The following is a 13,823-nucleotide window of genomic DNA, read 5'->3' on the forward strand; positions in this document are numbered from 1 at the left end:
CATTTGGCCTGAGGTGCCTATCTGATCCTAGGGACAAGAGTGACCACCGTTTTCCTCCTGCCACACAACAGGTCTGAATGACTCTGCAGCTATGGATGTTGCACTGTAGGGTCAGTGTGAGAACGTGTAGGCTGTGAGTAAGGCTGTTTCCTCTGAGAAGTGAAAATAAAATGCCATCCTCTCCAAAAGGATGGCAAGCACTCTTAGGGAAAGAGAGACCAGGCTGCTTGAATTTAATTGAACATGAAGATGCTGAGCACAGAGGTGTTACCAGTGGGGTTGCAAGGGAGTCACTGGGACTGTGAGCTCCATCCCCAGGGAGACAGAGTGAGCAGACCCTCCTGCCCTACCTTCCTACCCTGGACCTGCAGTGTTACCTCCAGGGCTTCCATGGCCAGCTCAGGTGGGTTGTGGTAGTGGATCTTCTTAGGGTAACGGGCAGCCTCCTCATGCAAGTAGTGGCCAGCCTGCCGGTAGTGCAGCAGGTACACGGCTGGTGGTTGCTGCTGCTTCTCAGCCACCTTGCCCAGCATGTAGTGAATGAGCCATTCCTCCTCATCGCCATCACCTTCACAGTGGGCTGCAGATGTGAAACAGTGTCTGGCTGTCTCCAGCATGCTGTCGCGCCGATCCTCCATCTATAACAAGATCACAAGCCTGCAGACTGGCCTTAGGTACAATGCCTGTACCTGCCCAGGGATCATGGCTTTCTTGGTTGAAGCCAGCTCACTTGTTCATAGAATTATGGTCCTTTCAGGAAACCTGAGACCCAGCACTGCTGTCACCATTTCACAGCTGTAGACAAGGAGATGTGGAGCTTGGGAGTTCCTTAAAAGCATGCCAGGTCCAGAACTGGACTTAAGATTCAGGTCATTGCTCATCAACTCAAAGGTTCTTTCTTTTAGCTTCTTCCTGTAGCACCTAACAGTAAAGTTTGTGAAGTTCCTATTGACCTCTTTCTAGGTTCCCCATTACAGCCTGCATGGCTATGGTAAAGACTGGCGCCCATCATCCATCAGCATAAGGAGGAAGAAAGCTGATGTGACTATGCCTCATCGGTCTTTAAAAAATCAGGCATCCTTTACAGAATGAAGCCCCAACTGCAGGGAGTGAGCGCCTTGCTCCACCCTCTCAGTGGGGCAGGCAAGCTGACCTAAGGGAATGCGCATGCAGCCCTTGCCCCACAGCCCTGGAGAGAACCGCACCTAGTACCCAATCACGGCATTGGAAACCCAGTCACAGCACTGGAAACAGTGTGAACCTCTGTACCCAATCACAGCACTGGAAACCCAATCACAGCACTGGAAACAGTGTGAACCTCTGGAGTACAACAAACAGCTTCCTGCTTCTCCTCTTTGCCCTTTCATTCTGAACCTGTAAAGGCAGATTCCTGAACTCCATATGAGACACCCTGACTTGAGCTTATATATTTAGGCGGAGCCTCTAGCCAACCTTTCACTGAGAGATTCTGTGACAAGTCACGACAGAGGGTCAATTTGTTAGAGGCCTTCCAACTTGCTTTTTCTACTTCTTGGCAGCTGCCAAGCACACATGTTCCTTTATTTCAGAGCTCCCAGGTTGGGGACAGAGTGGAGAATGCTGTGCTTTGGGCATCCTAGGTCTCTGGTCCCTCTTCACTGTGCCCTGGCTTGATGGCAGGGAGGCTGTAGCCTCTTCCCAGCTCACTTCAGGGACCAGAGCAGGGAGGGTACACAAGCACTGGTGTTCAGCAAGGGAGCTGCTGGGGTCACAAGCACATGCTCTATCTCACATGGCACACCTGCCCTACTTATGTTTGTTCGACAGAGGCTTACTTTCATGAACATTCTATAGCAATAGCTGACTTTGGGGGCCGTGTGCTACCCAGATGCTCTGCGAGACATTTTCTAAAAAGAAACTGGCCATCTAGAAACTACAAACCCATCCCTGAATGAATAAAAAGAATCACAGCACAGGGTCAAGCATGGCACAGGGATTCTATCACATTCCGGGCCTCTGAAATGGGCCCTAAAGCAAGTATGTCTAAGGAAAAGGCAGCTGCTTAAATGTAGTTCTGTTTGAACTGCTTAACAGCTGTGTGGCATTGCCAATGCCTGTTTTTGTTAATTCAGCAGGTGCAACATTCCACAGGAAGAAAAGGGACAGTCACCAAGAATGTGTGTCTAGAAGCTCTGCCACTAGACTTCATTCTGGTGTGCCATCCTCGGAACAGATTGGATACCCTTCCTCATCACACTTCAGTCTTGTGCTGGGCTTAGGGAATGGCTGAGGCAGGCATCATGACTGACCTCGCCAATGCTGTCTGAGAGAACGAATGGCCATCTTTATATGTAGCCTGAAGCACAGAAAGAACATTAAGTCACTCCCGACAAGTCACTTGGTTAGGAAGTTCTGGTCCCCAGTTCTTTCTCCTGCCCTAGAAATGACATCACAGGGAATGTTTCCACTTCCCTCATCACCTCTGGCAAGTCTGCAGGTGAAAACTGAAGAGTACAAGAGCTCAGATACATCAAGCATGTTCAACAGCCCATTTCTCAGACACGGTAAGTCTGGACATAGCTCAAGCAACCAGGGGACCGCATCCTAGGAAGCTGCCTCCTCTGAGGTGGAAAGAGTCCAGGGAACACAGGGCAGTCGTGCAGGGCAGTACGTGCCCCAGATAAGGAGGCCAAACCTATCCCTTCCCTCAGGGCTCCTGCATCCCTGGGCCTTCTAGCCCCTCCGGCAGTCCTGATACTTAAGGGAGGCAGAAGGCCTGAGAGCAGTTTCAGGATCTGAGCTGCCTGGGATAACAGGGGCCATCAGGCAAACACCATGGTCATCTAGAAGCTGTGAACCTGGGTAGAAGAGAACCAGACCAGGGGAAAAAGGTGGGGGGATGTCAAGTCCACCTGTGGGAGTTGTACAAAAAGTGTAGGGAGGTTCCTCCTGATTCTCAGAATGTATATTTCCTGGAAAGTGTAAGTGTGAAATTTCACCAGGATCAGTACAAGGAAATTAGGGGAGGGACTCTAAGATCCAGGCCACTTTACCTCACTATGTGTCCTTGCAGGATAATTGTGTTCCTAATGTTACAAGGCCACCCATGGAGTCAAGTTCTATAGCAGCAGGTGGAGGGGGATCAGAGGCCATTGAAACACAAACAAATGCAGTAGGTTGTTCTGTACTGTCAGCTAAGGACTCTACTACACCCATAGAAAGTAACCTGAGAAGGGCTCAACAGTGCAAGCGGAGGGGAAAGGGAAGCCACACACTGCATTTAATAGAACAGTATGTAGGCTGAAAGAAAAAAATCAAATAGGCAAATCCTCCTAGATTCTCCTAAATATACACACTTCATGTGTGTAAAAAAGGTTTTGTTTCCTTTTGAAGTCTAGAAAGACACAAATTGAATAAAAGTGTCTTAAAGAAGGTGATGCTTAGTTGAGAGCCATGCAGCACTTCCCCACTGTGTTCTTGTCAGGGCTCAGCCCTGTGGAGCTGTGATATCCGCCTCCTGTTAGCAGTGCACTGGAACCTACTATGTGTCTATGCCTCTAAGGCCACTGCTCTCACATATCCGCCACTGGTGTCAAGTCTATCCCTATGATGTCACATACAAACCATTGGAGAAAAAAACTAAGAAAATAATAAAGGAAAACATAATAACCACACAGGAGCTCACAAAAAGCACAGCTGTCTGAGAGTTCCCGTGCGTCCTTTTAACAAGTGTCACACCCATGCAAGAGATCAGTCAAATATGGGGGTCACTATTCTCACTCATCTGTAGAGTTCACACAATCTGGACACCGAAGGAAGGAAAACTTTGGGACCAAATTGCTGAGAGTCTAGAACCCAGAGGCCAACTCCTGAACTGAGGGACTGTAGTACCCCAGCACAGAGGAGGAAGGTGGCATCATTGTGTGAGACCTCAAACAACAGCAGCAGTAAAGCCTAGTGTTGTGCTCCCAGCCTGCCACACTCCTAGGCAAGTCTGACAATCCTGAGCCTTTGTGCACAAGGATTGAGAACTAACACAGTTGGCCACTGCCTGTAAAGAGAAAACCCCTGAAAGGCACAATGAATTCAAACTCCCAGGGAAAGGGAGGCAGCTCCCAAATAAGTCTACAAAAACAGCTTTCTAAATTTATGCTGCATGTCGGTTGTGTTGGCGCACGCCGGTAGGATTTGCTGAAGGAGGCAGAGGCAGGAGGATCAAGAGTTCGAGGCCAGCCTGGGCTACACATTTTTTTCTTTTTTCGCTCCCCTCCACTTCCACTGCTCGCCCACCCGACCCACATACCACGCGTTTCCACAAAATTCACACACACCGCTTCAAACACACTTCACCCCAAACAACAACAACAACAACAACGCCTCCACACACACTTACACAATACAAAATAATAATAATAATAAAAAAATAAATAAATTTATGCTGCAGAGGTGAAAGGTGTGTGTCACATGATCATATAACTAATAGAAAGTTGAGCTCTCCAAGAGTCACGTTCTCGGCATTGTCAAAGTTCTAGTTACATAAGATTCAGGAGACATTTCACTATTAATCTCTTCATAGAACCCAATGACATCTTTTATTCACTACTTATTACAGTAACTCAGTCCTCATTAGCAGATGGACTTCATGACTTCCCCAGGGCTGAGGTCCTCAAACAGTGGCCTTGTATTCACTGTAGACTGTTAGGGCCATCTCTAGTGGTGAAATGTACTGCAGCATCTTCATCAGGCTTTCCAATATCATCTGAAGAGTTCAAAGGCTCTGAGAGCCCATGTCTTACTCTGCAGAGTCTTGAAGGCAGTAGGGGCCTTGGCACAATGTCAGTCCACCCTCAAGGAGACAGCACTTTCAGAGGACTGTAGTGGCATCTGCCAAGGGTCTCCTCGGCCCTCCAGCAGTGTCACAGCACTGTTAGCATCATCTTGCCCGGGTTTTAATCACAGACAATCAGTGCAAAACCTGAGACCAAGTACTGCCTACCTGATTGGTCAGCTCCTTCAACACCTTGCTCTGCTCTGCGACCTTTCTGAGCTGCGACACCTTGTTGTCCTGCCGCCTACCTTTGCTAGCGTGAGGGTAGCTCTGTGGCAGTGTGCGTTCAGCAGGCACAGGACCTGGGTCTGATCCACAGCACCCTTCATCCCTCCCTAAACAAACCCTAAACATGTCAGTATGATTCCTCCATTTCCATCTGAAGGAAACGACGGTGCTCTTGCTGAGCAGTGACTGCAGGTCAGATCCTGGATCTTGCACTAGAGACAACACACACCAAGGAACTGAAAACCCTAATGCCAGGTAAGGATTTTACCATGGCCCCAAAACTCCTTTGGAGCAAAAAGGGAAGAATGTCTACTTCAGATGTCCAACATCTCCTCTCTACCACTCAACTACACTCAAACTGATGACCAGCTAGTCAGGACACAACAGTTTACCTCTGAAATTCCTGCCAATGGACTAGGTGTAATGGATTAATAAAAATTGCTGCGGATCCCCAAGTAGCTGCAGAGGCAGAAACACTGCAGGTCCCTGGAGTGGCGGCAGACAGTAGGTCATGGGGTGTCAGGCAGGGACCATGCTGCAGGTCTTTGAGGTGGCTGCAGCGAGGCCCATGGCAGTGGCAGGTCAGAGACAGATGGATAGGAATGCAGAGTGAGGATATTTATTTAGTGGTTATGGAAAGGAGGGGAGAAGGGGGGAAGAGCAGAGTGGGAAGGAGGGAGAGAGAGAGAGAAAGAGTGAGAGAGAAGAGAGAGAAGAGAGAAGTGAGAGAAGGGAGAGATGGAAGCTGCCTCTCCAAGAGGGAGACAGAAAAGAGAGAACTCAGGCTGGAAGCTGAAGATCAGCCTGTCTCAGCAGATGGGGGACAGAGTGGGCATGGCTTGTCTCTTAAAGAGACATAACAATCATTACACTAGGTACCCAAAGACCAAGAACCAAGTTATTACTAAGTAGGATACATGTGTGTGAGAGTAAGAACAAGGGGCCCTAGCAGTCTAGCTAGAGGACTGCAAGCCCTTCGGCAGCACCCCTTCTCACCTGCTGTACAAGCTCCGGAGGCAGCTCGGCTCTCCACTGCTTCAGCTGGCGGGAAGCAAATGAGTGTAAGGCATAGGACATGGTGCCATATTCAATCCACAAGGACAAATTAGAGCTGTCAATCTCGAGGGCCCTCCGGAAGCAGTTCAGAACAGGTGTGGCATGTTTCCAGATGGGTCCATCGCTCTTCAGTTCATTGGAGTTCAGCTTGTCCTGAATTCGGCTGGCCCGGGCCAGAGCCATGCCTGCCCAGGAATCGAACCTAGGGTAGTAACAAAAGTGCCAGCTAAAAACACTGCTGTTCCAAGGGCACGGCAGTCAGGCAGACATTGTGGGAGTTCTGCTCCACACATGGCTCAAAGCCCAACTCAGCCATTCTACAGTCTGGGTCATGACCTCTCCTTGTCGTGGCCTTACTCCCTCCATCAGTAATTGTATTTAATGCATGAGGATGGAGGATGGTGTGCCAGGAGACAAATGTTTCTTCTGTGTCCCTTGGCAAGCAGCCGATGACTGCTCTTGTAGATGGGCTTTGGGGCTCTATTCCCCAGCAGTAAAGGGTTGCCCAGGGCATTGCACTGGTGGAAGGCAACAACACTCCCAAAAAGCCTCACAAGAGGGGTCCAGCTGAGGCAATTACAAAAACAACAAAACTTATTTCAGTATCCTTTCCTCCTGAGGCTCATATTTTCACCAAGCAGGAACTCAGGGAACAGAGAAGCGTGGGCCCCAGCCACTCAGTTTATTCCTATTGTCTCTTGGATCCTATTTATTCTCTCAGCTCAAATCCCTGCAATAAAATGAACAAGATGGAAGGTAATGGCTGGGACCTGATGGTTCTGAGACCACCCGAGAGAAGCTAAGGCAGGAGAACATACAAGATTCTGGGAGAAGATGAGTAGCCATGGAGATACTACACCCGGACAGAGGTGATTTCTGAGCTCCTGCAGAGCTGTTTACTGAGTGCTGGTCCAGAAAACGCAGCAACCAAAAGAGCTAGGGCTGCCCTGTCGAATACACCATCAGTTCAGCCCACCACACCTTTACAATACCTGGTGTGAGTGTACGCTGGCTAACTGCTGTCTGGAATTGTCTGATCATCCCAAGAGATGGCAAAGGCAAAGAAACCCCTTGAGCCCCCAAGGTGCCTTCACTGTCCTCCAACCAAAGATGGCACCATGTAAACAAAGGAGCAGGGGAGACACCACAGACTCAATGGTGACAGAAGGACAGCAAAGATGAAGGCTTCACCCTTCTGAGAGTAGCCTTTCTCCCTCAGAGGTCTGGAGCCCAAAGCAACCATCTCTTCCCTGGCTCTGCTCAGCCTACTCTGGAGAAGGGAATGGGGGAGAAGGGCTTAAATCGCAAATTCTTCACCAGGGCCAATTTTACAACAGGGACTTCTTTTCCATATCCAACATCTCTGAGAGAAGTTACTCTCACCTCGAGGAAAGAAAAAGTTGTGACAGTCCTGTATGGCGGCACGAGAACCACTTCCTCTCTACACAAAGCAACCAGTGCAGAGAGGCATCACCATGAAAACTCAGAAACAGGCTGGAGTGATAGATAACTCAGTAGTTAAGAGCACTTGCTGCCCTCCAGAGAACCTGGGTTGAGTGCCCAGCACCCACATGGCAGCTCACAGCCATCTGTAATTCCAGTTCCAGGGGATCTGATGCTCTCTTTTGGCCTCCAAATGCACCAGGCATACATATAACACATAGACATACATGCAGGCAAAACACCAACATACATTTAAAACACACACACACAGAGAAAAATAAACAAGCCCTTGTCCTCCTGATGTAAGTGTCTGATTCAGGCACAACACTACACAATCCATACTCTGGGAGTGAAGGCCTCAGGGATGCCTGTGACCCCAGGAGGAAGAAATATCTAGAGTCCGCATTTTAGGTTCTCATTTGTGCAGAGCAAGTTCAGTCCTGGTGCTGGGCTTAGAGTGGTTTCCTGCTCAACTGAACTAGGTCTTAGCCCCACTTCCATCTGAAAATGGCTGTCTAATTTGATACCTCTTCCAGTTCAGCAAAAACCAGGAAAGCTCAATCAAAGGGAAAGAAAACTGCCAGTTGACCCTCAGGAACCTCCATCGATATAATCAGGGCCCTACTGTCTACCCTGCCACCTACCATGGGCTTCACCCCTCTCAAAAGGCATCAAGGAAGAATTCAAATATCCAAATTTGTACTTCAGCTAGTACCAAGGACCAGATGGAACCCCAGTCTCCACTGGTATCTGCCTGTGGAACTCAGAGTAAGAGCAGCTCTAGGCTGAGACCTAGTACCAAGCTGATAAAACCCTTTCTACATTAGGACCAGTCCTCAGAGAAGACATATCAGTGCACAGTGGGCCAGATCTAACAGGCTGATAGCATCTAAACAGACGATGCATACACTAAAGCAGCAGTTCTCAGTCTGTGGGTTGCAGTCTCTTTGGGAGTCACATATCAAATCTCCTACATATTAGATATTTACATTACATCCATAACAGTAGAAAATTACAATTATGAAGTAGCAACAAAATACTTTTATGGTTGGGGGTCACCACCACATTAGGAAGGTTGAGAATCACTGGACTCGAGGGCTATCTAGTTGAGCCTTTGGTAGGTATTCTCACCCACTGCCTGTGGGCCTGCAAGTGAGAGGAGCCATGCCAGGTGCCGGCTATCATTACTCTCACTTTTTAGATAGAGAAGCAGATGACCTACAATGTCATCCACAGGACAAGCTCAGCTAGTAAGGGCAGATCTGTGCTATCACAACTGAAGTAGTGTCCCCCAAGACAGCCAGGGCTTTAAGCACATGGCTCCTTGCAAATTCAGCAAAAAGGGGCCTTCTGAGGGCCTTTGATAGAGGTGATGTCTTACAAATTTGCTTCTCTCTCCAGAGCTCAGCCCCTTCCTCCCTTGTCTAGGCAGGATTGTGGAAAGGTGAATTCTATGGCTTCCTGGGGCAGGGCAGTTCTGTGCCCACCCATGGTCCAAGAGCAGTGCCATGATAGTTCCTAAGGACTTCCAGAGAGTGTGTCTGCAGGGCTTTACCTCCAGACACAGGCTGGCTACAGGGTAACTATCTGACCACGTCCAAAGTCTACCTCTCCAAGTAGACCCTTTAGTCAAGTGGACTGAGCTTCGTGAGTATAGCAGAGTCCTTCAGAATGCTTAGTTCTGAAAAATCACTACATTTTAGGAGGAAGCTCAACAGGAAGCTACAGAGGAAGCACAAGCCTTGTGCACAAGGCTCCTACACACCATTGGGACAAACCTCACTGTTGACAGAACATCAGAGCAAGACAAACACAAACAAACCAAGAACAGAAACAAAAACAAAACCCCCAGGCGCCAGCTTTTCTAGTATTCCTCTTTAGTTAGTTTATTTTCTATATGTGTTTCGTGGGTATGTATATATGTGCACATGAGTGTGCCTGGGACCCACAGAAGCCAGAAGATGATTTAGGTCCTACAACTGGAATTACAGTGGTCATGTGGGTGCTCTTAACTGCTGAACCATTTCACATCCCTGGTATCCCCTCTTAATCCCCAAAGCACCCCTAATTAAAGAGCCTCTCTACCCCAGACATACCAGTTGTCCTGGTTCCTGCTACCAGGAAAGAACAAAACAGTATGGGACTATGTAGTATTTCCTTGCCCTGCGCACCAGAAACCAAAAGGATTCCAGTGCACCTCCAATAGGACTCAAGAATGCTAAGACATTTTTTTCTTTTCATTCTTTTTCATTATCTTGCTACAGACAAGGAAACTTTAGGCTGGCTCACTGGAGAACTGGCTGAACTAGAGACAGCAGGCCTCCTGGCAGCAACCTGGCTCCACACACTGTCACCCACCTGTTGGGGCAGATGCAAATATCGTGCATGTAGAACTTGATAGCTTTAGACTGCTCCTTGTTTTTGAAATGATAATCAGCCAGGAGGTAGTAGAGCTCATTCACCACCGGGGGAGTGGGATCTGCCCCTTCTGGAAGGCAGGGCACCTGGCACGAGAGAGGGCAAGTTTAGGAGAAGAGGTGGAGTCCAGTGCAGGTATAAACTGTCAGTTGGCTTGCTCTGATCTCTAGCAGCTGGTGTTGAGCAGACAAGAAACAGAGCTTGAGAGGAAGCCCCCCACCACCCTATGTTCCCTGAGACCCACCTCGGTGGAAGTTCCCTCAATGTAGGCAGAGACTTTCTCCATGCTCAGGGCTGGCTTCTCTGTGCGGGGCACGATGGTAGCAATTCTTTTCAGCAGGTTAGCCAAGTCAGCAGAAACAGTGCTGGTCTTGTAGCTATCAAATTCAGGAAGGGTCTTGGGCTTAAAATACTCAAACATAAACAGGGCATCCTCCCATATAAGATCCACCTGAAAAAGACAGATGCAGACTCAGCACACGCACGGTTAGGAAACAAAGACAAGTTTCTCTAGAGGAGCTCAGTGCAATGAAGTCACAGCATGTGGTGAACAGAGCACGCTCCCCACTCCACTCCTCTAACCTGCAACGGGCAGGCAAGCCTCCATTCCAGCAGCCTATGAAGACAAAGTCATTTGTTTTCTGGGTGGGTATAAGTCTCAAGCTTCCTGAGGATATCACTGCACAGAATTATGTTATTAGTGTTAAGGTTATAACTCTCAAACAGAAATATTTAACTTTCTTAATGAATGAGAGTAAATGATAAGACAATTTTATGTTAAATATTAAGGTTTTAGTACTATTAGCCAAAAAAATAATTTTTAAAATTTTATTATACTTCACGTGTCTATGTATATTGCCACATATGTGCAGGTGTCCATGTAAGGCAGAAGAGGGTATTAGATCCCCTGGGGAAGGAATTAAAGGTGACAGCCACGTGTTGGAGATGCTGGAAACCAAACTCAGGTCCTCTGCAAGAGCAGCAAGTGTCCTTAACTGTTGAGACAGCTGTCCACTCACCTCCTTACCTGGATCCCACGTAGTCTAGGCTGGCGGTGAACTCACTATGAACTTCTAATGATCTTGCCTCCACCTCCCAAGGGCATGATCTACCACACCTGGTTTTACATGATGCTAGTAATAAAACCCAGGGCTCCATCTTTGCTATATAAGTGCTCTACCAACCGAACTACATCTCCTGCCTAAGAAATGTCTTTTAGGATTCATACCTGGTTAGGGCTAGTCTCTAAAAAACCAAATATTGAAAACTGAAGGTTATGATCTGTGAAATCATGACCAGATTGGGGGTGGGAGTGGGGCGTCAATCATAACTGCGAAGCTTAGGCTCCACACCTCTGGGCCAGAGTAGACATGCCCTCCTAACGAGTCTATACATTAAGGTATAGAATATCTAAGACAGGACAATGGCTGATGATATAAGCCATGGCATAATGTACCCAATAGTGTTCTGGGGAGAACAAATCAAAAAGAAAAATATGTATGGAATTATGAGTGTAATCCAAACTGCAAATGAACCTGGTAACGACGAGATGTCAATTACATGTTACATCCTATAGAAAAACCCTCTCCTTTGATCGGCCATCAGCCCATCTCAGAGAACTGTATGTAACAATCTCGTGTCCTGTAAGGAACTCTCCTCTACCTGAGAGCTGCCTCTCCCGGGCCTGAGGCAGCAGGCTCACCTGCTGAGCCGAGTGTTCCTCCAGGTATCTGGCCTTGCTCTTCTTGCTGGGGAAGCTGTACAGGCAGTAGAAGCACTGCTCCAAGGCAGTCTCCAGCTCCTCCTTGTAGGGGTGAGTGTCTTCAGAGGCAGATGCAGCAAGTTCCTTTTGGAGGACTTGCACCTATGGCAGGTGGGAAGAGAGACCTACAGATTCAGCCTCCCAGTCAGAGCAAGACCCCAGGAGGACCACCACTTTATCAACTCTTTTAACCTGAGGAGGTAATGCCTGGGGTCCCTGTGTGGCGAGATTCCAAAGACTTACTTCCAAGAAAAGACTTGTTATCTTTATGGAACTGCTCTGGGTGGATCTGGCAGTAGGCTCCATCAAGGCGTGTGAGCTGCCTGACTTCAGCACACCTAGCCAGCATCTACCACCACCATTAGATACGCTACACCCAGGCAACGTCCCCACCCATTTGCTAAGTGTGCATTTACTGAGCAGCTTCTTTTATGTGGCACAGTCTGACGCAGATCCTACTTTTTAAAAGTTCAGATTCCAATGGAGAAACGGTGCTAAATACTTACAGAAAACAACTCTAAGTACCACAAGGGCTGAGGAAAATCTCCTCCAATAAAACATCACCGAGAATCAGAGGAGATACCAATACAGCAAACCAGTTATATCTCAGGATATGAAATGTCACGACTATATTTATACCCAACTGTCGATAAATATACATACTTCAAACCTCCATAAATTTTTGCCAATACTAGATGAAAAGTGAATTTATCTATCTATATTTATTTATTTTGCATCAAGCATTTTACCCACTGAGCCACTTCCTAAGCTGAGTGCTCTCTCTCTCTCTCTCTCTCTCTCTCTCTCTCCCTCTCCCTCTCTCAGGTATCTCTGTGTAGCCCTAGAACTCGCTCTGTAGACTAGGCTGACTTCTAAGTCACAGAGATCTGCTTGCCCTCTGCCTTCCAAGTGGTGGATTCAAGGCACGCACTCTTTTTACTTAAAGGGAAGGGAAAAGCATAAACAATGTTAGCAATAAAAAAGGGAAAATTATTAGAAGTACCTAGAGATGTTTTAAAAAATAAATTTAACATCAAACTGATTTATGCTAGTTTTTGTTTGGGGTTTTGTTTTGTTTTTCAAGACAGGATTTCTCTGTGTAGGCTGTTCTGGAATTTGCTCTGTAGAGATTCTCTTGCCTCTGCCTCCCAAGTGCTGGAATAAAAGGTGTGTGCCACCACCACCAGGCCACTTTACAGTAGTGGGACACTATTCCAAAAAGTTTCACTTAAGAAAAAACAATCCATAATCAATAAACAATCAGAGTTAGCAGTAGCTAAACTTTACAAATAGAAAGACCAGATCCAGGGTGGGAGAAAGGGCACGACAAATGACTGGCCGTGTGTCAGATCTCAAGACTGCTAGTTTGTGTATGAGTTAAGAATAGGGCACTCAAAGTCAGGGGTGAAGGTAAGAGGGGAGTGGAGAGGAGGGATAGGAGATGACTGTGATCACACTACACTGTGAAATCCTCAAAGAAGTAACACAAATGTTATAAAAACAGTATTTACATTTTGAATACCTGAAATAAATCAGAAGAAAACGATTTTGTAGCCTGGCATAAACCTGAAAATTCCAGCTACTCAGAGACTGAGAAGGAGAGGTCAAAACTTCAAGGTCTGCCTGAGTTAAATTCAAGTTGCCAGTCTAGGTAAGTCAGGGAAATCCTGTCTCAAATAAAAATAAAATAAGGCTGGGGTATACCTCAGTGGCAAAGACTTGCCTAATATGCACAAGGCCCCATATTCATTTCTAATACCATTACAAAAAAAACTACTTCATAATACAAAAAAGGAGAGAAATTCAACTTTCATCTCCGCAAGTTTTATTGCTTTGCACTACAGCAGGAGTCTGGGGAGTTGCAGCAGAGACTCTCAATGCCCACAAACCCAGAAAGTGCATGCTCTCCTCTTTAGTGACAGAGTGTACCATCTATGACCAGGTATTAAGAGAAGGAAAAGAGAACCACAGAGACTGAAAAGAAGGGAAATAATAAGAAATCCACAGACTAATCATTTACATAGAAAATTCATCAAGTCTCAAAACCATTACAATTTACCAGAAACCAAGAACAAGAAACCAAGGACCTAAGTGTAAGAGAACTTCCTT

General features: G+C 47.1%; 1 protein-coding gene across 8 annotated transcripts in view; it reads right to left on the reverse strand.

Annotated features, from left to right (window-relative positions):
- Cabin1 (calcineurin binding protein 1) overlaps nt 1–13,823 on the reverse strand; it is a 126,016-nt gene that overhangs the window by 70,962 nt on the left and 41,231 nt on the right. For all 8 annotated transcript variants that reach the window (XM_057751599.1, XM_057751597.1, XM_057751598.1 and 5 more), the window contains exons 20-24: nt 11,655–11,816; nt 10,197–10,403; nt 9,893–10,038; nt 6,032–6,293; nt 378–638 (exon numbers count right to left, since the gene is read on the reverse strand). In XM_057751599.1, coding sequence (XP_057607582.1) covers nt 378–638; nt 6,032–6,293; nt 9,893–10,038; nt 10,197–10,403; nt 11,655–11,816 — 1,038 coding nt within the window. The remainder of the gene's footprint in view (nt 1–377; nt 639–6,031; nt 6,294–9,892; nt 10,039–10,196; nt 10,404–11,654; nt 11,817–13,823) is intronic.

Source organism: Chionomys nivalis, chromosome 19, assembly GCF_950005125.1.
Source record: "Chionomys nivalis chromosome 19, mChiNiv1.1, whole genome shotgun sequence".
NCBI lineage: Eukaryota > Metazoa > Chordata > Mammalia > Rodentia > Cricetidae > Chionomys > Chionomys nivalis.